General features: G+C 31.8%; 2 protein-coding genes across 4 annotated transcripts; one reads left to right on the top strand and one right to left on the bottom strand.

Annotated features, from left to right (window-relative positions):
* The first annotated feature begins 268 nt into the window (after positions 1 to 268).
* On the top strand, positions 269 to 19,000 carry LOC110999473 (roquin-1). Of its 2 annotated transcripts, XM_022268535.2 has the most exons (19): positions 269 to 369; positions 1,377 to 1,539; positions 2,180 to 2,366; positions 2,726 to 2,886; positions 3,454 to 3,591; positions 4,215 to 4,322; positions 4,912 to 5,033; positions 5,765 to 5,976; positions 6,515 to 6,673; positions 12,222 to 12,360; positions 12,527 to 12,565; positions 13,173 to 13,381; positions 13,655 to 13,898; positions 14,099 to 14,349; positions 14,539 to 14,781; positions 14,966 to 15,054; positions 16,007 to 16,081; positions 16,554 to 16,655; positions 16,789 to 19,000. In XM_022268535.2, exons 2-19 carry the CDS (start codon positions 1,378 to 1,380, stop codon positions 16,852 to 16,854), a joined length of 2,706 nt encoding a protein of 901 aa, XP_022124227.1. In that variant the 5' UTR covers positions 269 to 369; position 1,377; the 3' UTR covers positions 16,855 to 19,000. The 2 variants fall into 2 exon arrangements, with proteins under 2 accessions (XP_022124227.1, XP_022124236.1); XM_022268544.2 differs by lacking the exon at positions 12,527 to 12,565.
* A 984-nt stretch (positions 19,001 to 19,984) lies between these two features.
* On the bottom strand, positions 19,985 to 26,497 carry LOC111000551 (serine/threonine-protein kinase PRP4 homolog). Of its 2 annotated transcripts, XM_022270034.2 has the most exons (10): positions 26,334 to 26,497; positions 25,350 to 25,454; positions 24,394 to 25,172; positions 23,943 to 24,068; positions 23,639 to 23,857; positions 22,979 to 23,067; positions 22,524 to 22,670; positions 21,831 to 22,099; positions 20,822 to 21,198; positions 19,985 to 20,660 (listed from the first exon to the last, which is right to left on the bottom strand). In XM_022270034.2, exons 3-10 carry the CDS (start codon positions 25,078 to 25,080, stop codon positions 20,448 to 20,450), a joined length of 2,127 nt encoding a protein of 708 aa, XP_022125726.2. In that variant the 5' UTR covers positions 25,081 to 25,172; positions 25,350 to 25,454; positions 26,334 to 26,497; the 3' UTR covers positions 19,985 to 20,447. The 2 variants fall into 2 exon arrangements, with proteins under 2 accessions (XP_022125726.2, XP_022125716.2); XM_022270024.2 differs by lacking the exon at positions 25,350 to 25,454.
* Positions 26,498 to 27,392: the final 895 nt, after the last annotated feature.

The following is a 27,392-nucleotide window of genomic DNA, read 5'->3' on the forward strand; positions in this document are numbered from 1 at the left end:
ACGATTCTTATTGTAAGATTCAGAAACAAGACTTGAACGAACCTTGATGTAAACTATACCACCTATATGTTAAAATCCGATACATTTTTGCGTACGCGAATCACATGTAGCTCTTAATCAGTCATACCGTCTTAATTACGTATTTGTACAATATATTTTGCCCCTTAAAAACAATTTTTTAATCTGTAGTCTATTTTCTGCTAAAATGAAATTATTGTTAGATAGAAATAAACTATGAACTACATGTCAAATGTTGTCTATGGTGGTGTGACTACTGACTGATGACGGATCATAATTTGAAACATTTGAAGTCGGTACCTACAAGATAAATGTGATGAATTTGTGATGAGTGTTCTTTTTATTTTAAAGGTATTTTAAAATTTGCCTACCTACAATTTATAAATTAAATGTGATTTTACATTTATATACGCATCGTGCTCATTCGCTCATTATTGCTAACATTTTGACTGCCCAGGTGGCAAATTTGGCATGTCAAATTGTTAGAATGATATGGCCCTTATTTCCTTTTACACTATTTGATCTATATTGAACCCTAACTGATTCATACAATGCCTATGCTTATGCGCGCTTAGAATTGGTATATCTAGAAATAAACACAAAACATACTTTAGCCATTGTTTAGTATCAAGTTACCTAAGTCTCCCAATTTTGCATATGAATTTACATTAATACATTTTATATGTTTAGAATTTCAGATGTACAGGAAATGTTATTCAATGTCTTTTCTATGTCTAAACTATAATTTGTCAAAGTCTTTTGATTAGTATAAACATAACCTACATTTGCATGAATTCTAATTCAAATTATTAGTGATTAAATTAGGTAACCTTCTCCCTGATCTTAATAGTAAAATTGTAAACCTTAGCAAGAGAGTATTAAATCTTTTAAAACATCTAGCACACAAAATCTAACAAAACTATACATAATTGCAATTAACTTAAAACATACTTATAATTAAACAACCAATATAAAATTATGATCCTTTTGAGGACTGTTAAATTCTTAACATTTTGTAGTTGTTAATAAAAAATGATATTTTAGGAAACTTTTTAAAACCCTATCATTTGGATTAAAGATGCACTGCTTTACATTTTTATATTCTAAACCTTTTAGTTATTACAAATTCAAATAAAGATTTACCTTACTTTCCTTTAAATATATTAGTTAAATAGGAATTTGCAAATCTAGTTATAAAGTATGTAAGATAAAGATACTTAACATATGTTATAGCTAGATTCTGCAATTAGATTCTCTGTATTTATTAAATTAATGAATATAAAAACAAATTAGGCAAAACTGTGCTACTTGTGTTGTGCTCTTTTAAAGTAAATCATAAAATAAACTTCTATTTACAGAATGCCCATCCAGGCGCCACATTGGACGGACTACCTCAATTGTCCAGTGTGCTTCAGAGAATATGGCCTATCACCACGTAGCCCAGTTAGTCTTGGCTGCGGCCACACACTATGCGAACATTGTCTTAAACAGCTAAATAGAAAATACTGTCCATTTGATCAGGTATTTGATACACTTTCTTTTTTCTTCTTTATACAATATTTTTTGCTTAAAAAAACACAATATTAATACTTAATAATAAGTGAAACTGTTTTCTGGCTAATAAATTATGTAATTTTTTCCTCTATGTGTGACTGGGATCATCTAGAGTAATACAAATATTATTCTTCAATTTGAGGTACATACAACATAGCATTTCAAAGCATGTGCCAGAATGTATATAAAGTTGGCCTGCAAAAGTAACAATGACCTGACCTGTACTCTAGACGACAATGTCATATTGTTGAGCTATTGTAGCCCAGCACACCCCTGCTGCTGTACTGTTAAAAGTTATATTTTATTTATAAATATTAATCAATTAAGTATTGTATTTTAATTGATGTGCAGATTGCAGCATTTATGAATATGGGGTATGAAATAGATACGCTGTATACACTTTTTATATCCAAGTATATAGTTGATCCAAGTAATTTGCCTAGCTGTTGGAACAACTGCCTGAACATCATTCAGACATATAAATTTCTATATTTTTTTTTTCTAAATCTTTACTCAGTACCTTTATATAAATGCATACAGTGGAACAAATAGTGGTAGAGACACTGAGGCGAACTTTGAATTAATGAAACCATAATTTTCTTTTCAGACTGTAATTCAGGGCGACCCTGAGGAATTTCCTGTGAACACGGCATTATTACAGTTGGCTGGATATCCACCACCCCCCAAGCCCATTCATCCACCATGCATACAAGCTTTATCTGAGACTGATCGCGAAGCATATGATATCATTGTCACTTGCCTTGAACAACTTGCGGTGTACCTAAAAATTTGTGGTAATTTGTCTTATTGAATACACTATTAAGGAAAATAAACGGGTGCGATTTCAGCTCTGTATATTCATTTAATTTATTAATACATTTACCATCATTAAACTACGCAATGGTTTTTGAAACATAACTTACTTTGTCTGCAATCATTAGGTTACTAACGACTTTTAGGACTGAAAGTTAGCCATCTAGTAGAGATAAAGGTGAAGAAATTTTATACTTAATTAGATCCCCAAATATATTAATTTTACCCCTAAAAGTAGAATGAAAGCCGAGGTGAACGGGTTTCTATTACTTTTAGTTTTAATTCAAATTTCCACTAAATATACTCGCATAAATTTCAAAAGAATATTTATCGTTTTCAGCAAACAATTCAGCAGGCAATCGCCTTTCGCGACCTATGCAAAGAAAGTTAGTGACCCTACTCCAGTGCGCTATTACTGATGAAGAAGGTCGTGGAAGGGCAGCGCGGGCAGCACGTTCGCTTGGGGAAAGATCTGTTACAGAACTTATACTACAACATCAGGTAATCATTACAATTAGTAACTTGTTGATCGGCATTACTTCTATTTTGCTTAATTTACTAGGAAAATAGTCCAAATGACTCTTTCTGCAGGTTTAACTTTAAACATATAAGAGTAAATTATGCCCACAACTGTATTAAACCATTCTCATAAATCTAGCTTTAACTGTAAATTCTTATTTTTAAATGATCTTGGTTTATTAAAAATAAAACCATGACCTTAGTTATGAGCAAGTTATTATCTTTTTAAGATATTTTATTTCATGTATGTCAAGCGCATTAAACATTTGCTCGAACGGTGAAGGAAAACATCGTGAGGAAACCGACATGTCTTAGACCGAAAAAGTCGACGACGTGTGTCAGGCACTGGAGACTGATCACCTCTTGCCTATAAATATGATCATGAAACAGATTCAGAAATATGAGGCCAAGACCTAAAAAGGTTGTAGCGCCACTTATTTATTTTTTATTTTATGTGTCTTCTAGGCGATATGAGTAACAAATTGGAAAATGAAAAATTCTATGTTCCTGTTCAGTCTGTATAATTATAATAAAAAATGCTATTTTCAGAATCCCCAACAGCTGAGTGCTAATTTATGGGCTGCGGTACGAGCGAGAGGATGTCAATTCCTAGGACCGGCAATGCAAGAGGAAGTGTTGAAGTTAGTTTTATTAGCCCTTGAAGATGGATCGCCATTGTCACGAAAAGTGAGTTCTTTAAAAGCATACATTTTTAATTATTTGACTTAAAATACCGGCAAATATAAAATAAATCAAAAACTGCTTCTGTCACTGAATGTGTAATAGATTCATTCCCTGAATAACATTTTTATTTTGGATGAGTTTCTTTTGCCAGTATTTGTCACAGATATATTTAACCTTATGTTAAATATGTCTTTGGAGCAGATAAATTGAGTAAAATTGTAACACTTTGGCAACCCAGAGGCCATAAAAAGAACTGAGGTAGGCAATTTAAAAGGTGGTCCGAAATTGTGGAAATGGCTGGAAAGACCTGGACGAGATTGATATACAATAAGGAAAAATGGAGGGAAATGGGGGAGGCCATTGCCCGTGGGCACACAGAATCAGTTATCGTAGATTAATAAAAACAATAGCTATAATGTATATATTTTGTATTGTGATATAAGGCTATAAATAAATAAATAAATAAATACTTTGTAAAATTCAACAACTTAACTTACCCCATTAATAAATAATGTGGAAACTCAATATCTGTAATATACTCAATATATAGGTTTTTTATTTATTGTATTATACAAATAAGATATATATATAAAATAAGATAATAAATTATTTAAATTGTTTTTCAGGTTCTTGTTATGTTCGTCGTTCAAAGACTTGAGAGAGACTTCCCCCAAGCGTCAAAAACGAGTATAGGCCACGTGGTTCAACTTTTATATAGAGCATCGTGTTTTAAGGTATATAATTGGGGATATAGACAAGGTATTTCGCTGTATGACCTGGTATTGTAGAATTAAATTGTAAAAAATCTCTATTTTCATACAAATTTGTGTATAGGGCATACTGTGTGAATATTTCTAGAAGTATTACTTTTTAAATTGTAATATAATTTATTTCTTTGTAAATCAACAATAGAATTCTTGTATCCCAGGTTTACATAAACACACTGAACAAACATATTAATAAATTTCTTGAAATTTGTAGTTCGCCTATTATTATTCTTACTTTTTGTTATCCCTATATACTTAGGCGCTAATTTTAGTATTTTCTTACAATATTGGCTTATATGGCCTTTATGAACTATAAAACATTTAACTGCATGTATATAGATGTGTTTAAAGTGCCTAAAGTGTATCTAGTGTGTGGTTAGTCATGAAACATGAAAAATATTTAATACAAATACACACTTTACAAGTTATGTATAGTATCATTAGCTATAAGGTTTTTTGAATTTCCTTTATCCATGTATATTAATGGTCACCAAATATTTAATATTATTTTTTATTTTCGCTTAGGATATCGTTGCTTATAATGAATACTTAACAGGTGTCAAAACGGGAGTGCGATTCTTCATTGATGCAACTGAAAGAGGAATTTCGGACGTACGAAACATTACGTAGAGAACACGACGCGCAAATTGTACAAATAGCTACTGAAGCGGGCCTAAGGTATAAATAAATTTTAAATTTAATAAATTTAATAGATATCAACATCTTTCAACGAACTTACAGTAAATAAAAAATGCTTGACGCTTATAAACGTCTGTTTTATTTAAATTTTCAATTAATTATAATTTTGTGTAATGTCATACCAAATCATAAATATTTGTAAAAAAACGATAATTACTTTTTATTAGTAAAAATCGCGATAGTATTGGAGTATGTATCGTATGTATTTAAGACTCTTAGATACATACGATATATACTCCAATTCTATCAGAGCTTAGTTAACCATTAGAAATAATGAACGACTCTGAGTGTGGCTGCACAAACGAAAACAGTTTCTCATAATACTTGAAAGCGATTACTACATTACTAATACATCAATGGATTAGGTTTATTGTACATAGTAATCTCTAAATCTATCTTGTAAGGTTATCAATTTTCTCTCAAGTTCACAAGCCTTATTCTTATTGATAAGGGACCTAATTGTTTTTCCCGCTTATTTCGGTGGAGTTCATTTCTTGGCGCTTACTTCCGGTAATAGTAACCATTAAGAAATAAATGCTTTTACATAGACTCCAATGCTGAAAGGGTTGTTTGGTTTTAAGCGCTTTTTTCTTAATGTTTACTGATATCGGAAAAAACCGCCAAAAAAAAACTACCACAAAAAAAAATTTAAAAAAATTTATTAAAAAAAACGGTATATTGGTATATATAACATGTGTCTGTTAATATAGGATCGCGCCAGACCAGTGGAGTGCCTTACTATATGGTGATACATCTCACAAATCCCACATGCAAAGCATAATCGACAAGTTGCAAACGCCCCAGTCGTTTGCACAATCTGTTCAGGAATTATTCATCGCTCTCCAGAGATCCGGAGATCCAAGCCAATCGGTTGTCATGAGCTTACCTCTTGATAGACTTGCCAATATCGACCCTAGTCTAGGTGGGTATTAGGTTATTTCTCTTTTGTTTTTAAATTAACAGGAAAAAAAGCCTTCATTGAACCTCCACAGAGGCGGTCCACTTGTGTGTTTGTGGGACTTTTTACTTTTTTGACTCTAAATATTGTGTGTTTTATAAGAATTAAATATAGCCAGTAAAGAAATAAGAAATGTTAAGAAAAGTCATGTTATGTTTTGGTAACATAATGTACACTTATGAATGTTAAAAAAAAGAAAAGTAAAATATAATTGAAGTTAATTCTAATAACTGTAGTTAAACCTAATAACTCACCTTAAAATTTAATAATTAAATATATTATTAAAAGGAGTCCCTTTAGGTTCTAGGTTTAGTTAAGCTAAGCCTTTATAGATAACATATATACATAATTCAAATTAATTAGACATAGTGTATGGTATCGTTGTTCATAGACTACCATGCCTCTTTAGCTAAATATAATTTTAATTTGTTAAATATATTCTTCAATAAACTGTAATGAAAAAGAGTCTAAACCATTAATAAATGTATACTGTTTTATTTAGATGCAAATTGTCCATCTTGGCAAGCGTTAGGAGATATTTTGACCGCTGTAAAAGATGTTGTCTCAGGACTTGTTAGCTATTTGCAACAACAGTCTACAGGAAGAGATGCCAATCACAATCAAAAACATCTTATTCAAGAAAAGTCTGATATTCATACAAGTAAGTGGATTCTAGAATTTCAAATAGTAGTATAAGTAGAGTGATCTTAGTTTATAGAAATTTAGATGTAATTTTATTTGTTGTCTTTAGTATAACCACATATGCACCATTCACCATTCTAGACAGAGCAATAATTTCTGTGTTCTCAAAAAACTAAACTAAGAAAAACTGTGTTCTCAAACTCTAAACTCCATACTATGTGTTAATTGCTCAAAAGACTAGACTAGACTATCTTGCGTGCGACTCTCAACCTCGGCTTCAACACCAGCTCTGCGAAAATAAAATTTCTATATTTGCTGAGCAATATTAAGATATGCTTGTTTTGATGCTTTAGTTCTTTATATTATATTCGCAAAAATGAATGTATAAAACACTTCTCTTTAGTTTTCACTGAAGTCTAAAAATTAGAGTCGATCAAAGTTATTTAAGCTGAGCGTGTTTGCATTTGAGCAATGGCTATGCGATTGTCTTCTTGATAAATGCGAATTGTGCTGATCTGAAAATTGCATGTGTTAATTTTATAAATGTTACGTGATTCTATGAAAAACAATTTTACCTTAATCACATTTTAATGAAAATTTATTTTTTAATTACTTATGCTTGGCGATCAACAAATTTGTCTAAAATGTTATTTTATACTAATGCACTAACTGCTCGCTCCGAACTCGAACCTTTGCTATTCTGAAATACACAATATATATAATGTATATAAAATATGTTAAATCTCTGTCAAAAGAAAGATGAAGCTGGTGGCAAATTACGTTGGAGTTCAGTTGCCTAAAGGAAGATAAAATAGATTACGTGATTCTTGTGTAAATGAATATTTACAAACACATAAACATTCATATTAAAATTACAAACAATATAAAGGTGTATAACCTTGTTAAAAGTACTCCATACCTAAGGTTTATCAAAGGCAAAATGAGGATTTTCAGTCCTTACCTGATACGTCAATTTTGCTCAGAAGAACCTGAAATTTGCCTGGGCCGAACGGTGAAATCTTAGTTAGGTCAAGCTATTAATATAATAGCTTTATTGATTGATAATCACGTTACCAACATTAAACAAAAATCTGGAAATATATACATCTAAAGTGTATAGCCTGTATACGTCTGTATGTTTTAATATAATATTATAATTAAAATCAAGATAATGGACCTTAATGTTTCCAAAGTAGCGCCACCTATGAGCTTTTATACAGCTTAATCTCATCCTTTAAAACGACTTTATAGGTAATCCTTATTGTCAAGTTTCTTATGATTATGTGCTTTGAAATTGCAGGCTTTGTAAACTTTTGGATATTTACGTCTATGAAAATTTAAAATTTTAAACGTTTGTTCAACATACTAAATTTAACGAAAACATGTATTATTGAAGATGTATATCGAAATAAAACATCAGATTTCTGAACTCTACATAACCACATTAATTAAAATAAATATGTGAAAAATATGTTTAAATTAAATACGTCTATAGGCATTTACGCTGAGGTCCTTTGAATGAATGGGGCGGTATCTTTAAACGTATCACGAAACAATATTATTTGACATATAAGAAATCAGTCAGATATACATTAAATAAAAATATATGTAATAGATAGGGCCGCGAGATTTGGCTAGTGCATAGTTTCCAATCATGCGTTCTGCATCCCACGGATGCGCCGTGAAACCTAAAAGCACTGGCGCGAATCCGGTTGACCTGTAAACAGCCTGTTGCTATCTGTTAGTGATTTACTCGCGGATAATTACGCCACGGGGTTTAAGATGCGGCGCAATCAGCCCTCACAAACCGGTAATATGTTTGCATTATTTGTTATTGATAGTATCGTCGAAGTTCGACGCTTATATATATGTGTGTGGTTTTGTAGTAAACAATAACAAACCGAGGAGCTTCATTATCAACAGGTAGCCGTAAGTCTATGGAATGATGAAAGTTTTTTAATTTGTATATTTATTATCTGTGTCGGTCAATCGATATAATATGCATTACTTTCCTGATTATTTTTGTTGGCCAATATTTATTTATTTATTTATTTTCCATTAAATTTTCCTATACAGTTACAACTAATGCGATAGAATTCCATTATATCACCCACACCAACTAACCTACATATACATTACATATAAATTATATATATATTTTATTTTATTTTAAACTCGTTCTAGTGTTGTGTAGATAATTTAAAAATTATTCTTCATATCATAATCAAAGTAATGTTTTATTCCATTTGCTCTATTTCGTCCTTAATTATAGTTTTTTTTATTTAACCAAATATCTAGGAATAAAAAAAAAAGTAATCAGACGTCAATAAGTTATACAAAGGTCTAATTAGTTAGCTTCGGCCCGGGCCGCACGTCTGCGCAGTTCGAGCACCATACGTCATCCGTTTCGTTTGACGCAGTAAAAACTATTAAAATTTAACTATTGAAATAGAGTTCTTTAATAATTTTAATATTATTTTCACGTATTTATATTTTTTAAGTACCATATATCAAACAAATAAGAATATTAAAATTGCATGTAAAAGGAACGTTATCGTCGGAGCGCGCGGATCAATAACTTGTTTACGATATGTTGCTTGTTTACAATAAGCTGAAAGAGGAAGTACTTCCGGAAGTGACAGCTGATCCTAAAAAAATACCTCCAATTATTAAGTTTATTAATTAACATTATTTTTATTAAATCTTATTATTAAGTCTTATTTTTAAAAATGGAATTTCAATTGTTCGCATTTAAAGTTCGCGCTTTAATCCTTGGTAACTTTGGTATTGATTGATTGTGCGCAGAAGGATCCTTTGATTTATGTTAGTCTAAAAATATATTTTGAGAGAAATAATGTCTGAGTATACAATCAACAATATATATAAGACGCACTTTTTCTTAGAAAATATGAAGGGTGCTCTAAAATGATCTAAATATGGCTGAAAAATTAAGTGTGTAAAATATACGAAGGAAACATAGAATACATAGATGAGTGATGCCTAGAACATTACCAATTAATAGTGAAAATACAAAGTGAGCAATGTTACTAAAATACGGCTAGAAAACTGTTAACGTCCTTCATCTCGTTTGGTTTAATTTCTTTCACGATGAATATGGTGTGCATACATGTAATTAACATTTAAATATAACAGCCCTTATTTGAGCTACTCTCAACCCTGAGATCGTGCGATTAAATCCCGGCGCCAGTGGATTTTTCTACACAAAGCCATGTCTTCGTCCCAAACACCGACGACGAGTGAGTATAAAGGGCATGCATATATATATAAAAAAACTGATTAAAATATGTATTCTGACGACAAAATCCATGAAAGATTGTGGCGCAATAAAAATAATAATCGCATTTTATTACAATTCTGGCCAGTTCAGAAATAATTACAACGAACGATCGACGTCTTAATATTTTCATTCGTTATGCTTGTTTAAAGTAAATAATACAAGTCATGTCGTATAGATAAGCAACTATGTATTTATATTTTTTAATTTTATACTGTTAAGCGTTATCTTGGTGTCAACTAACAGTCATTTGTTTGAGTATTATCAGAACATGTTCTCAAAAAGGTGTACAATTTAAGTTCGCGTGGTATTAAATTATCTCAGTAAATCTGGCAGAGCAACTTAAAGTGTTCCATATTTTATGGTGGTATGCTTAGTGCACGTCTTGCACAGTCGCCTTACATCGGTAGTGACTGAACAAACTATTAAAAAGATGAAAACATTGTCTTGGCGGCTCGTCGTGTTACAGTTTGTTTTAGAGCAGAAGTGAAAATTCCTATATGAAGTGTCAACATTATAAACAACATTGGGTATGAAAAAGTTACTGAAACAGAATTTCAGAAAGCTGTTTTAACAAGATCTTGAATGATTTTTGAACGAAATATGGCTTCATCATAAATACCCGATAACGGAAAAACAGTCGGTGACTTGGAAGAGAACGGTATCTCTAACTCTGAAGGAGTTTAAGGCGATTACCATCCGCCGCTTAGATAATAAACAATTTTTTGGGACATCAGAGGGGTGGCAATGTTTAAATATCTTAATCATGGAGGCAAAAATAAGAAACTTGCGCCAGGTAACACCCAAGAAGCGGCGTCGAAAACTCGCCGCCTTAATCAAGAAGCTGGCTTCGAATTAATGAAACATCCTTCATATACATCGGACCTAGCTCTTAGTGACCTTCTACCTATTTTCGCGGTTAAATGAACTTCAGGAGCCATTCATTAAGGGATGCACGCACGCACCACGGCGACTACCGTGGTACACGTTTCTTAAGTGAACATGAAGATTAAAAAAAAAGTAAGTTTAGTTTTAGAAAAAACATATACTTATATAATATGTATAACACTAAATGTCGAAAATAAAAACGACAAAATATAAAATATCATTTAATAAAAGAAAATTGCGTCATACTCACAAACACTTTTTATTGAACTGCCCTCTGTATATTTTCCTCACCAACCTCACCAAGTGTAATGACATTCATTAAAAGGCTCCGTTTGAAAAAAAGGCTGTTATATATATATAATAACTATAAGTAAAAAATATTATCTAGAATAATCTTTTTTTACAAAAAAAGATAATTATAATATTATATAAAACATCAAGCTATAGGTTTTCAAGAAGTTTGTAAAAACACTTATCTTCGATACACCAAATATATAAGCGTAAAAATAAAGGCTGTGATTTAAATAAAAAAGTACATAAATGATCTGTCATTGTTTCTCATTATCTATCGCCCAAACCCAATAACCTATCTAAATCCATTTTTGACCACCTGGGATAGACATCTTAATTCAAATATTGATAAAAGTGTTTCAAAAACCAATCGACTGATTGAAATAGCCATCTCGCTATAAGCTATCCATTGTAGGTCGGATCGGTATATGTGGATAGACCTTTGTATGAAAATGACAGTTCAACTGTGCTAATATCCTATCTATTGAAATACTATAACTGGTGTCAGTTAAATCTAAGATTTTAACTTACACACGGTCTGATCTCAGATTGTTTTTTAATCTGAGATTGTGGATTAATTACGGGGTACGGGCGTAAATAGATATAAAGCTAACTGCTTCATCTTTTAGTTAGTCAAAATTTTAAGTGACCAATAGGAGCGGAGCATCTATACAAAATGTTGTGATAACATGATAAATTATTCTTTATTCTACAACGTAACCTACGTTTCTTGCGCTGATTAAATGGAAAATGTGAAACAATTACGTATAAGGAATTGTGTCCGCGTATTAATAAACATGTTATCTATCGCAGGTATTTAATTTTAAACGGTTGGGTCGTGGGGCAGGCGAATTTTGTGTAATTAAAATTTGTGTAATCATTTATGACGTGTAAACACTACGCACTGTCTTCCGTTTTGATCTTTCTTTTGGTTCTAAGGTTCGAAGGCGAGCAGTTAAATATTTTTTTTTATATTTTATTATTCATTATTATAATTATTATTTAATTATTTTAATATACTACATTTGTCGTGTTAATACTATTTAATAATTAATGATGTGAGTGATATTTATGGCAATTTTTTCATCTTTAGACCAGCCGTCTCCTCAAGGTGGGGCATCACCTCCTCAAAGGTTTAAAGTCTCTGCCTGCAGGGATTCTGACCTTCGGTCAACGTGCCCTCGGGGGAATAATTGCACTTTTCTCCATTTTGACGACACCGATTTTGACAGGTAAGTTCCGTGCCACATGGTACTTTAATTAATTACGTTTCATAATGTACAGTATTACCAGAATTAAAAAAAATGTTTTTTAAATAATACCAAAATGTGGAATTATTGGTTATTAAAGAAAAAAATTGTCGATATACTACTTATTAAAGTATTATTTACTAAAAAGGTTCCACGTTCAACCCCCGCTTCCTACTTATCCGTTTCGGTAAGTTAAAACAAAATGGATTGATATTGTTTATTGATGGTGTTGTTAGCTTAATGTTTTAAGCTTGTCATTTTATTGGTTCCTTGTTTTAGGTTCGAAAGTTTACTTTTGATGCCACGTGACTTTGTGTGCATATTACTACTTTTTAGTTCCGCTCATGTGGTTATATTTACATGGCTGAAACCCCTAATTCTAATGAAATATAAATTTGCAAAGGTGCAATAAATGTAAATTATTTTAATTTAGTTGAGTATCCTACATTATTTCTGTTTTTCAATGTGCTTTTGTGTGAAAAACTGTAAAAGAATGGTAGCAGTAAAAATGGGTTAAAACCACCTTTATTGTTACTAAGTTCAATTTCATTACAATAGACGTCTATTGTCATTTTTTATTTGTAAGAATTAATATGTACTAGGATTCTGGTTGCTAATATGTTGCTAAAAGATTAAAATGAATTTTATTTGAATAATATCACTATATTATTAGAAGGCGAAAGTCGAAGGAATCAAATATACACAGTATTGTGATTTATGTTTTAGTTTTGTGTTACAAAACATTACTGTTGCGTTTCCTGTAATATATATTTAACTTTTATTTTATTTGCCAGATACAATAACCCTCTGCCTGTGGGACATCCTATAAACAATGGAAGCCATCCCCACTTCATTACCGCCCAGCCAATGTTTGCTCCCAACGCAGCACGTTCTCCGCCATTTCCAGTGGGTAACCAAAGACAATTTCCTCCTACCATGCAACCAAATACATCTCAGGGAGGCGTACTTTTGCGTCATCCGGACCCATTATACCAGTCCCGAAGTAAGTGCTGTACACACAAACGAGACAGTTAGCATATTTTAGGAAGTCTATAAAAATATATTTTGTATTATGAGCCACAACATTTACGAAAACGTTCTTCTTCTTCTGCTTGCTGGCCTGACTATAGACACGTTGACACAGATTATTTATACTCTGCCCGTACTTTACGCAGATCTATAGAACCTTTGGCTTAGGAGGCAACAACTAAGTTCAAATACATCTGTCTCGTATCTGTGTTAAATACTAGTCTTTTTATAGATCTGTTTTTTTTAGATGTGCTTGGTATGCAACCGTCTGCACCACTGATGCGTACACCAGAGAGAGATGACCGCATACGCGACGGCAGTGGGGAACAGTGTCTTAATCCACAACTAGCTCAGAGGAATAACAGGGAAAGGGCAATGGGCCGAGAGAATCCCATGGGTGCACCATTTACAGTTCCCGGAACGGGGAATCAGGCGCCGGGTACATATACCGGTCTTGGTATTGGAGATGTCTTTGTTTCTGACTCGTCTGGGTGAGTAATATTCTGGGACCTTTGATCATAGCTCCATTAAAATCCAGGAAAATATATCTTCGCCAATTAAGAAATAACGTTAGACCAATAGTCATGACGTGCATTTGGCACATCTCTGAAAACTGTGGAATTTTTAAAGATAAGTTCCATTTAGAATTTTTTATATGCCCTATAAATTTACTTAACCCAATCGTTTACAGATACGGCGGAGGCATCCTTATCAATCCGATTGCGATCAATCCCAACAATCTACTGATGCCCGTGCCAGACAGACCCTATTATGGGAGCTACCCAGGTCTGCTTACGGTCGTCACTGACGAAACCCCAAATTTCTACGAAGGCCCAGAAGCCATGAACTTTCCCCAATATCAAGTTCCCGTGTCGACTGCACCAATAAGCGAGTATTCCTACATACCAGTGTCCCAGGAATCAATATATTCTTACGATACTAGTAAGTTATTAATATATTATTTTGGTTTTTTTAATTATTAGAATCAGACATTTTATGTTGTTTATTAATTGATCAGCCTTCTGTGCCTGCCAAGCTTATTGAGATTAACACAGACTTTTACTACACTTTTATCATAACTTTTGCTTATATAATTTTAAGCAACACCTAATGGATATGAATGTTTTATAGATCTTGACAATTATCCGGTTGGACATGGGCAAACCTCGCTTGGACATGGGCAAGCCCCTCTTGGACATGGGCAAGCCCCTCTTGGACATGGGCAAGCCCCGCTGGGACATGGGCAAGCCCCGCTGGGACATGGGCAAGCCTCGCTTGCCCAAGGACAAACTTCGGGTAGACATGCGCCAACCTCGGTTGGACCGGCACAGGACTATCAAGCGCCACACGATTCTAACTATCCTTTTAATAACAGTTAGTAATTTTTATTTCATCACTTCACATATTGTCGCAGAAATTTAATAAGAAGATTGTCTGTTTAATAACATTGTATTCTAACAGATAGTTTCAAAAAAAATAACAATTTCGATGACTTTTCCAATCCGTTTTTTAAAAAATATTGTAAATATATTTAAAATTTTGTGTCTCCGTTATACAGTGACAATCCCAACAGACTACCGCGACCCACCAGGCTTCCCGCCAAGGTCTCGTGAACGCTGTGCTGATTCTCAGTGGCTCCGGTCATCGGTAATATATTAATTTACGCATTATATTCGATTTATTAAAAAAAATTGACACTTCAAGGACATGACTCAATAAGAAACACAATTAAAACAATGGAATAAAAATAATTGATTTTTATAACAGAATAATGTAGTTCTTCGGTTTTTGATGAAAAACAACTATTAATGATATTTTCTATGTTTAAAAAACATATACAGAACATAACAAATAAACGAATTTTATATGAGGAAATGTGAAATATTTAATAATAAACTTTAACAATGGCACTAGGATATTTTATCACTCTCACCATAATTAAGGTGAACAAGTCAGTCGGAAGAGACTCCGATATACTTACATCATATCCGTAAGCTTTCGTGCTCTGTACCCAACTAATAGGCCGGTTTTGTCCAAGTTCGGGCACAAGTTGGCAACTCATAGAAAAAAGCCGAGAATTCAACGTTCCCATGATTATGTATTTTCTTCATTCCAAGACTGCGTAACAGTTTATGGCAGATCCTTAGAAATATGGGTTTTCCAAATCACTTATTCAACTGATTTCCAGCCTATATGCGAATGGAGAGTCGAAGGTAAACGACGTAGTCTGCGCCTTTCAAACCCCAACGACCTGATACAGAAAACCGGTTCGATATGGATCCTGTCTCCCCCTTCTTTTCAATATTTATGGCGAATATATTATGAGGTAGCGCTGATAGTTTGGAATGAAGACAACAAAATCAACAATATGGCCACCCTTTTTAATGGCCAAGTTTTTTTATTTAACACAACGTTGGTAAAGAGCTGCAAACAACTAAAATTAACTATTATAAATTTTATGTTAAACGTGAAAGTTAACATTGACATATAGTTTCAAGTGCTTAACAGCAATCGTAGTTATTTAGTCAGTCCCGCAGTATCAGACATTAATCATGTAATATGTTAAAAACTCTACTTTATATAAGAAAAATATTTACAGGCTTTTGAGTTCGACGAGCCCGTATTACCGTGGCGAAGCCCCCCAGTTGACACTGCGAATCCGCACCCAGATCCAGTGAGTAGTAAACTTGTATTATATTTAACTGAACTTTATTAAGATTTTAAAATCATAGTGCGACGGGCAATCTTAAGTGATCTCTTACAGGCAACACTAGTTAAAATTAAAAATTATTTAAAACCAAAACAATGAGATAAATAAATACAAGTTTTTTTTATTAGATTTTGAATTTAATGCCGAAGTAATGAGAGGAAAAAATTAGCTTAGTAAAGTTTTTGATTGATAATTTTATTCTAATACTATGTATTGTAAATTTAATTATTTGATATAAAAATTGTATTTATTTTTCTGTATACTATTGGTATGTTATTTCAAACATTCACTCGATTTCTGAAGAATAAACAAAAATCTAATTTGCTAACTAATCGGGGAAAACATAACCGATGTATTGCTCTTTTATATTATATTAAATTGAAAAAGAATGAAGCAAGAAAGAAGGGCTTATTTACATAGAATGTTGTTATTACAGATGATGGCCAGGAACAGGCGAGCTGTGGGCGCCGATAGAACCGTTCAGGTACCGGAAAGACCTTCTGCTCCACACTTCAATCCGACAAACGAATCTGACGAGGTAATTTTTTATATAAATTCCTAAAAATCATTGTCTTTTTTGTACAATTTTGTAATCAGTCTTCCGTAAAAAGTAATTGAAACAGCGATAATTTTGGATCTATATTTTTACATATTCTTCTATCCTATTCCAGCACAAGTTGGAGGAGGAATTGATGGCCCTGGAACGTCGTATGGATACAGAGTTTAAAATATTTTAAACGTTTCACAAGTGCAATGCATTATTTCGTTTCAATCTTGTAGTTAAGTTTTGCATTTTTTAAAGTTCATCTTTTTTCTATTTTGTTTATTTTTATAGTTTTATTTATACTCTATCCTACATAGAAAAACTTATGTTACCTAATTATTATGCGCCCTCTTGAGATTAACTGTAAAACTGGTGTGTATCAGGTTTGTCACCCACTATTCCACGAAATTTGTATTAATTAAGAATATTAATACTTAGATTTAAAAAGAAAAGAAAACATCGGCTCAAATACAGAGTATAATATTTATGTGTATTAAAATATAAATGTAATCATTAAATAGGGCTGTAATCAGACTTATAATTTCTGCTATAATTCAGTTGTCATATGTCTCTATATATCAATAGATCTCATTTGATCCGAGTATAAACTAGAAGACGTGAATTCTATTATGTAATTGTATTGTTGCGATTCTAAATATTCTGTAATGAATCTAAAAGCCGTCCAAATTGTTGACTTCTGGAAAATGAATCATAAATTGCGTACAAATTCATTTTTTCGACGTGCTCAAAATTTGTTATTTGTTAATATTATTAAGAAAATGTTATGTGATTGTCACGATCGCTTGTTGATTGTAAAATTGTTTTATCACCACATTGTAACTTGTAAAGTTCACTTGTATACATTTTTTAAGTTTTTCACTTTGTGTTTCAGCGATACGTTAAAAACGTGGAAGAGCATTTGTTTCAAATAATTGCTTTTTCTTACACGCCCTATCTAAACTTGCATTTTGGCCTAAATTAGTCTTCGATTTTCTATACTTTTACACTTTACGCAAACAATAGCATATAAAATAAAGAAAACCCTAAATAAAGTCGTCATTTGGCTTTTAGACAATATATTAATAGTATCCAAATAATAACTGATATATCAGATGTAGGTTAAGAAATTTGATCACTATTCGCGTTTATACTTAAAAATTATAAACGTTGAATAGTATTAAATTGTTTATTAGTTGTTGTAAATCGGTGTTGATCGAAGATGGTCGTCAAAATATTATATATCTATAGATGTCAATTTATGTGTCTACAGTTTCAAATATATACTAAATATGTAGAAGAAATGGTCGTCCGTAAGAGTAGTCTTGAAATTGATGTTTATTATCTTAAATTACATTATGATTGGCGTGGTAAACCTGTTATTCTAATCTATGTCAGAAGAGGGCTCGTCGAGGAACTATGGGAGATGGAGTAGTTTAAAAGTTTCGTAATGCGTTCTTGGAAAAATTGTTAAAATCACAAAACGTAAAGGGAAATCATGATGTCCGTACGTCGTGGAAATACTTAAGGCTGGTGATAAATAATATTTTACTTATCTACAGTGTATAACAAAACCCCATTAACTAGATATTTTAATGACGCAGACACTGATACAAACGGACGACGCCTAGATATGTATGTTATGGGGTTTTAGTTACACAGTGTATGTCTATTTAGAGGTGTAATTATTTAAGGCTGTAATATAGATAGCTGGGAGATTCAACGCGACGCCGCTTTGTATATAATCTTGTTTTGATACCAGTGTCGGTGATGCGAATTTTTTTTATTAAATTTGACGAAAACTAATATAAACTGTCAGGAATCTTGTCAATGATCTCAGCTGGGTTTATGGTTTGATTATCCATAGTGCAATATATAACCATAGTGTAATGGATGTATAATTTAAGCCTCTTAGATATTTACTATTGACGGTCTTGTATATAAGACTAGAGCTTTCTTCTAATTCTAAAAAATTCTACTAATTATAAGAATAATACTGACTGTCAATTTTGTTATTTTGCCATTACTATTCGTGAATGATTGTTAGATATTTTTATATTAAAACCGTTTAATTCATTGTTTCGAATTGGTGATGTTTGTTGGAAAATTATTGTTAGATAATTGTGAAATACATAATAAGAATAATTTTCGGCGTCGGCTTGTATCTTTCAGTGATATTTTTGTAGGGGTAATGAGAGGTGCAAACCTCTAGATCATCTTTGCATTTGTTAAAAAATGCGTAGGATCATATTGAGTTCACGTATTTATTTAAACTACATATTTATGAGTGTCACTAGACGCTACCTACCTAGAAAATGTTAAAAATAAAAGATTTTTCTAAATATAAACTGTATGCATTGACTTCCTCTAATCTCTACATGAATTTCCATTAACCAAATAAGTTGTTTTAACTTGTTTGGTTAAAAATTTGCCTAACATTTTGTTAGGTCATTTGTGTGTGTTAACGAAAACTTAATGAGATAAATGAAACGCAAAAATGTTGGTAAGCTTAAACGCAACTGAACGAATTCAATATTATTTAATTATTTATTCCTTGAACTTATAGAGAAGTTTTAAAATTATGAAACGTTTAGTACTTTGGCTTTTATACTGGAAATACGAACAGTATCTGTAGGATAGCCTAACAAAATGTTCCGAATGTTGGTATATATGGTCATCAAAGGCGAAGCAACACGTGGGCAGCAGTAAACATTACAAAGAATTTAAAACACCTCGTATATTTTAAAGTGATTCTCATCCATTTAGTATTAATGGCGGATGTAAAACCAGCTATTCTGATAACTGGTTGGAATTTATATCACAAAAAATAGCTTTTCGAAGAAAGTAATTTAAATTTTATTCAGCTTTGAGCAAATTATGGTATTTTGTGTAAAAAGAGTTTTTAGGTTAGTATAAAATAAAACCATTCCAAATTGTAATAATAGTTTTCTGAGTAGGAATTCTATTTAACAGGTTTTGGATTTCATAAGCGGTTCTTCTAGTATTATCTAGTATCGTTAAATACTGAGCCCGTTTTATGGCTTTGTTAAAAAATACTCATCGGCACAGAAGGCAGAGGGTGTAGGCCGAGAGGGCAGCCTGCTCAGCACTAGTCCCAGGACCTTATATCAACTAGATAATCGCTAACCTTATAGTAAGCCTTACACAACTTTTCTTTAGTACATTTCTTAAATTTATTAAAAGGCAGAGATAAAAGAGCCTCTGGGATTTAATTTAAGCAGAGTATCCCTTTTCCCAAAAAAGAATTACTTCAGATAGTCTAGTACGGGGAAAATGTATGAGTGTACATAAATAACACAAAATAGGAATTTCATCAAACTGTAATATGTATCTCTATACAAAGGTGTATAATATAAAATACTCTTATAAAATTTAAACGCTATATGTATTGATATTTATAACTAAAATATGAAAATGCATGTAAAAAATTAAAATATACAATATATTTTACTTAAAAACAATTTCCAGATTCTTGCACTATGTTAGCCCTCTCAGTATGTATGTTGAGTCAAAAATGGGGAAATGCTGATAAAAATATCACTTGCAAAATTCAAAAACATTTTATTCTGAATAGTCCCTGATTCAAATTTAACATTTCATATTTACGAGTTCTGAAAATTCATCTAATAGAAATCTCGTATATAGAGTTACAAATATAAAAAAAATTGAACGATCTTATTTGCTGATATTCGTGTATGAGAAATACATATTTCATATTGTTATTATTTTCATTATATCAGCTGTATATATATATATATAATAACTTATTTATTTTTGATACTTTTCCTGTATGAATGGATGATTCAAACACAAGTTTATCGAAGCTCGCTTTGTTGTATCTATCATTAGCATCCTGTCTAAAACGTCTTTTAGTTGGGTGTATTTTTTAGCATCTTCAGGTGCCAAACGTTGATTTGATGGTGCTAATTCTGCTTGCAGATCTCTGGTAGGCTTTATATCATTTATTACAATTATTTTATCCTGAAATAAAAATTTAAAATATAGAATGATTTTTCCATTGGTTTACGGTTTATGTAATGCGGATCAAAAAAGTACAGTGGGTACAATTGGTTTAAATTTGCAATCGGCCTAACATTGTGAAAGAAAAACCATGTATCAAATCAAATGCAAGATAGTCTTACCCTTTCAGTAATGTGGTCATATTCCTGATAGAGAAACTTGAAGTCAGCATCAAAATGTTGTTCTTTAAACTTTCCTTTCCTTAAGATTTTTCGAGATATTTTCCCTTTTAGATCCATAAAGTACTTTAGCATTTCATTATTAGTTTTTCCATCGAATAATATTTGTCCTGTAGCCAATTCATATATGGTACAGGCAGTCGACCACATATCTACCCCGTAGTCATATGGTAGACCCAGTATTATTTCCGGCGCCCTATAATATCTCGATACTAGGTAGGGTGTAAGATTGTTATCCGATACGTGGGCAGCCGATCCAAAATCGCACAGTTTCAGTTGTACTTTACTTTCGTTAACCAATATGTTATCTGGCTTTATGTCTAAAACAAGATTTTCAATATACACCAATATTTAAAAAAAATCTCACTATCTTAATATAAATAAATCTCATGTCACGATGTTTGTCCGAAATGGACTCCTAAACTACTTAACCGATTTTAAATTAAATTGGCACACCGTGAGCAGTCTGGTCCAACTTGAGAGATATCATAGCTTAGATCTTTAATTATAGTCCCAATTTTATTTTATTGCAAATTATTTGTTTATTATTTGATACAATTCTAACAGATGGCGCTGTGTTAAATGTACCAAGATTTCACATAAGTTCTACAGTTTCCCTTGAATAGTTTACTATTATGTAATATAACAAAAACCTTAGCCACAACAACGCTTGGCCGAGTCTGCTAGTAATCTATAAATATACGGTATCACGGTCAAGAAACTAAGCTTTACCGTGATCTATACATAGAATTATGTGTTATAGTTACTGAAAAGGCAACCAATCCAATTCAAATTTTGAGTTTCACAAATCTGCTTTATGTGATTTTTTGAAATTTGGGGAGAGAATGTGTATTGTCACTATTTACAATAAATTTGAAGTTTAAAGTTTAGCGTCAGAGCTAAATAATTTTCTATATATGTACCTATATATGAAATATGAATGTTTCCTTACCTGCATGTACAATTTCGCTTTTCTTTAACAATTTCAGCGCTAACAATATTTGTTGGGTGTAACTCCTGACCGCGTTTATGTGAATTCCGCTGTTTTTGCCATATTTCTTTAATACTTCTCTTAAATTCATAGACAATGGTTCCAAAACCATACACAAATGGTGTTTATGATAAAAGTTTCGAAAAAGACGGAGGCAGTGATATTTATCGTCAGGGTCTGCATCGTTTAGCTTTTTTAAAATCTCCAATTCTTTCAATCCAGTTTTTTGCCTAGAAAAGCAAAACACAATAATACATGTATAATTGTGATAACCGTGAGTCTGTAATTCCTTTAGAAGCACTCACAGATTTTTTTTACTTTTTATTATTTTTAGAAAGATATAACGTAATAAATGTGAAAGTGAAACACAACCCTGACAATATAAAAAGATCTTTCTAATTATCTTAATATTAAAACATCAAACTAAAATAACCATCTAAGTGTAAATCGAGTTAGATTTCTTGATTCCACTTAAAAAATTTACGGTCCAGCCGTTTACGATTACAAACAAGCTGTATATATAGACATATAAAGATAACATAACTGAGAATGATATCAAAATGTAAAAGAAGTTTTATTACCACGGATAAGTATGGATTTATGCTTTCTTGAAAAATCATTTGAAAACAAATGTATTTGGAAAAAATAACTTACATAATCTCATTATTTCGTATAATTTTGATAGCAACATCAGAATTCTGCCGACTTTGGTCTCTTGCACGCACCACATTTGAAAAAACACCTTGTCCAGTATATCCATATACAGAATATCGGTTATCAAGCACTTCCCCTATACGAACCCTGTCAAAGCATACAAATTATAAACGTTTGCACTTTCTTATAATCGCAAGTATTATTTAAAGCGTAACCAATTTCTTTTAAATAAGAAGGCAAAGACTAGAGAGGATTGGAACTTTTAGTGTCTATTAAGTTATCATTTAAGTTTAATAGACAAGTAGGTGATCAGGAATTTGTGCCTCCTACAAGTACACATTTGGTTTTAATGCCGGTTTCCTAACTAAATTTTGTACGTCGAGCTAGTGTTAAATACGCACATAGACTGAAAGTCTTATTATAAAATAAGATTTATTATGCATATTTTTATTTACCTATAGTAGCCTTCAGCATCATCCCAATTATCGGTGAGAGATGGGTTTTCGGGTACCGATTTCTTTATATTCTGCCCAGCTGAAGGAGTCTAAAAATAATTATCAATATAAGTATTATAACAGAAATACCTAAAAAGTTCTAACAGGCTTTTTTAATTATTTCTAACTGAATAAGTCTGTTAGAAATACTGGACCAAATATTTTATAATCATTAAAAAGGTGTTCGAAGACTATTTTAGTAAATAATTCTGTTTATTATTTTACGAAACTAAATCCGACTATGAGATTTAAATATTTATTTTATTCTGACTTATATATATTGATTTTTAATTAAAATTTATAAAATAAAACGTTTTTTTTAATATTTATGATGAATTGTGAACACCTGATTCGTTATCTATTTAATCGCCGATGGTATACGTAGTGTCTGCCAAGTAAAGTTTATGTTTTCGATCGATGAATAAATTGAGGTGATAACCTTTAATCCCTCAAACATGTGTGCATTGCAAATCATAATAATCGTAAACATTACATCACAAAAATTAACACCAATAAAGTAAAAATAAACGAACTTATTGATACTGTTTCAGACATTATATGGGGTCATATAAGAAAACTAAACCTGACAAATTTGAAAAGCCAAAATCATCAAAAACTTACGCCAACACTATTAACATTATCGTGATCTGCAAACATATCCCAGTGTTGTGATTTTTCTTTTTCTTTTGCGTTGGAAACTTCGTTGGATGTCCCAGGAACGCTATCGTCAACTTTATCTTTAAGTACAGTTTGTGCTGAATGAACATTTTGCTCCGGCGTATTATTAATTGGCGATTTTTCATTTGCTTTATTTTCTACATTGTTATTTTTGCCTAAACGCTGAAAACGCATTTGAAATTATTTATCCATAAAATAAAAAAGTCCCACACATTACAATGTGTGGTAAATATATAATAAAAATTACTTTTAAAAGTTGTTCACGTTGTTTTCTTCTTTTTTCAATAATTTGTTCTTCTCTTTCTGCTTCGTCATCTGAATCAATTGACACGTTTAGTTCATCACTAGAAGTTCCCACAGTCGCATATGAGGTCTGCAAGTTCACCAAAATAATTTTATTTTAAATTAGGTTCTAATAAAGTACCTGTCTTTATTTACACCAGCATTATTTAAAGAATTACAACCATGCAATCAACCAATACAGAGCTAAAGTGAAAACAAGGCTTTAATTGAAGCTATATCAACTATTCATAGTTATTTTTTAACAAAAACTAATTAATACAGGCCCTACTTTTTAAAATTTGTAACTCCGGAGTTAGTTTGATAGTTACTAATCAGCCTCAAATCCCCCCCTTACATAATCTTCATTAATATATAAAAAATAAAAGAAAACAATATTTGATTCAACAGCTGCTTACTCGTGTTTTATCTATGGAATGCCCTTCTCGCCGCTCTCGAGAACGCCGCGGTGAGTTTCTATGTCTGTCGCGATTCGACCGCGAATGTGATGTCGGGCTACCACGACCATGGTTTCGAGATGGGGTAGTATGAGTCTTTGATCTTGTTTTCGAACTTCTTTCTTTTCTTCTTTCTTCTTTCGATTCAATGTCTTTGAGATTGTGTCCATATTTTTTTGTTACAATATGTACATCCTTTTCCTTAATCACGTTATGTTTTTTTTCACTATGGCTATGGTCACGAGAATCTAATACTTTTTGCTTTTTTTTACTGTATCCTTCACATCTTTCTTTGTGTAAGTTGTGTTTTTTATTTACTTCTGAAGATCGGGGTCTTTTAGATGTTTCTCGCTGTTCCTTAGTTGGTTCTCTTTTGGACACTTCATGTTTTCGTAATGAGGATTTATCCTCTTTTTTATCAGTCAAATAGGACACCAGCTTTGCTTCAAGCAACTCTTTTTGTTTCATTAGTTCTTCTAAATTAAGGTCATCTTCTATATTTGTATTTTCTGGGCTAGTGCAGTCAATTTGATCACTGACAGAATCAGAATCTGATATGATTTCAATTGATTCAAAAGCTGGTTTATCTTTGAGGACTGACCTTACGCTCCTCACATTACCACTCTTACTTAATGTGGTTGGTCGCATTTTTCTCTACATACAATTTTCTCTTACTGTGACATTTTGTATTTGTCCCGTGTTAATTGATATGTTTAGGAGTACGCAATAAACCTTGTTCCCTGTAACAAGTAATTAAAATATGTAGGTACTTACAGCATTATCTTTAAACGTAGTTTGACATCCACATTCATCATTTATAAAGTACTTCAATCTGTAACCATTTTAATAACCTTTACTTATTACTTTAAGAAAAATAGTAACAGTAAGAAAGCTAAATTAAAAATATTTAAACTGACCTTTTATTACTGTGTAGTCTAATGCAAACATCTATAGTAAATACCATTAAGATTTGAAAACATAAATAATTGTAATGTTATTTGGTTCATATAAACTATCAAGACCTGTCAAAACAAATTTATAGTTGTTGATAGTTAATCTGTCAATAGGTGAAATAATATTGTTTTTTATATTCTATGGTTCTTTGCATATACTTATACATTATACTTTGCAGATACATATGTATCTGGTAAACAATGCACATAGCTAGAAAACATTAATCTACAAAAATATATCAGTAGTACAACATGGCCTTAGTAGACTAGCAGAACATTCCATTTAATGTCCACTGATAAATTACAATAAGAACAATTAATACTCAACCAACAAATTTTTAAACAGGACCTGTGGTCAGAATTTAGCCTTTTGTATGTTTAGTTAGTAGTTTAGTTACGTTTACGTAGTCAGTGATAAGTCCCTTATGCAGTAATTTAATTAATATTTAAAGAACTTTATTTCTCATTACAAAAAAATATTTTATATACAATTTGAGGTTAAGGTTCAACATGGAATATAGTCAAGCGGAAGCAGTTGGTACTGGGTAGCTCACATCCAAGAGTTTGAACAGTATATGTGGGACCTTGCTGAGCACAAAAAGCTTCTCAGAGGCTAATTGTGCCTATCCTCTCAAATGACTGTGAAACTTAATATTGTTCGATTTGTCAACGCCTAGTACCCGATATGTCCCCCGAATGTGTCTTAGATGTTTGTAATATGTTATATATGTGTATACATAATTATTTTGTTTACATGCCCTAACATTCCGCCATTGATAAAATAAAATCTAAGAAGTGGTTGGTTAACCGTGACACATTTAAATACAAAATTTTAAGAACGACACTTTAAATTTCAAATGCTAAATAGGAATAAATTCAGATTTCATTGGTAGAAAGAAACAAATTTTCAGTAAACAATAAGAAACTTACGATACTATCATAACTTACGATTAACTTCCTAAAAGATAAGACGCCTCGTACTTCTGAACTACAATCAACGTAATTAAAATCAATTTAATAGTTGAATTGTATCAAGCTATCTCTAATTATTCGGTGAGCTAGCTAGGTTAATAAATTTACAATACCACATATCACATCGAGTATTGACGTCCCAGCACACAGACTTTGTCGAAACTCGAATGTAAATTGTCAAATTCATATCGACAATAGAGATGGTAACGATAATAAAATTATTTAAAACCGCCTACTCCAAGAAGTCGGGAATTGCGATTAATAATATTATATTATATATTGTACCTCTAGTTTTGACTGCATCCTTAATACACTAAATTTGATTAAAATCATGATGAAAGCCTTTAGCCATGGATAAACGCTACAAACGCTGGTTTGTTTTAATGCCACCTACCGATACTTGTTAAAGACTCCGAAATATGAAATTTCCAAAGTGTATATATTCAAATCGTATTTGTGGTAAACACATGAAATAGATTTATACTTGATATTTAAACCTTGATCTTTCTCTTACATATAATGAAATTATATTAATGTTTCTTTAATTCTCAATGGCGCCATACACAATCTTCTTTTCATTTATTTTTCTACTCTTGAGTCTTCTGTTATAATGAAATACACAGTACACTGATAATTATCTGTGTATACCACACGTTAACACAAGGCTAATTTGATATTTGGTGATAATTCAATTAATTAGCCTCATAGTATAAAGTCGTAAAACTAAAATAATACCTAATAATAAAGCAAGACATCGGGATTGAAAGCCAATGATTAACCACTGATAAATGCTTATCTTACCATAAATGGTTTGGGGCACCCCAGGGACTACAGAATGTGCTAATTGGCATTTATGCTATCAGGCTTTATCTACTTCAAAAAAATCTCTCTGTAAAACGTCTTGTACGTCTCAATTTCATTTGGATTTGAAAGACTGCTAGTATGAATTACTTATTAAAAAAAATCTAAAATCTAATCTTGTCTGTTGAATTGTCTCTAACACCTGTATGTGACAACCTAAATCTACGGTTCCGA

This window comes from Pieris rapae, chromosome Z (assembly GCF_905147795.1).
Source record: "Pieris rapae chromosome Z, ilPieRapa1.1, whole genome shotgun sequence".
Lineage (NCBI taxonomy): Eukaryota > Metazoa > Arthropoda > Insecta > Lepidoptera > Pieridae > Pieris > Pieris rapae.

Excerpts from the sequence above, each read along its gene's own strand:
- LOC110999473 (XM_022268535.2), top strand. The coding sequence starts at position 1,378 with ATGCCCATCCAGGCGCCACATTGGACGGACTACCTCAATTGTCCAGTG. Across the intron at positions 14,782-14,965 it reads TAACTATCCTTTTAATAACA|TGACAATCCCAACAGACTAC; the intron begins GTTAGTAATTTT and ends TCCGTTATACAG. Across the intron at positions 16,082-16,553 it reads CGAATCCGCACCCAGATCCA|ATGATGGCCAGGAACAGGCG; the intron begins GTGAGTAGTAAA and ends TTGTTATTACAG.
- LOC111000551 (XM_022270024.2), bottom strand. The coding sequence starts at position 25,080 with ATGCGACCAACCACATTAAGTAAGAGTGGTAATGTGAGGAGCGTAAGG. Across the intron at positions 24,069-24,393 it reads ATTCCATAGATAAAACACGA|ACCTCATATGCGACTGTGGG; the intron begins GTAAGCAGCTGT and ends GTGAACTTGCAG. Across the intron at positions 23,858-23,942 it reads AACGTGAACAACTTTTAAAA|CGTTTAGGCAAAAATAACAA; the intron begins GTAATTTTTATT and ends ATGCGTTTTCAG.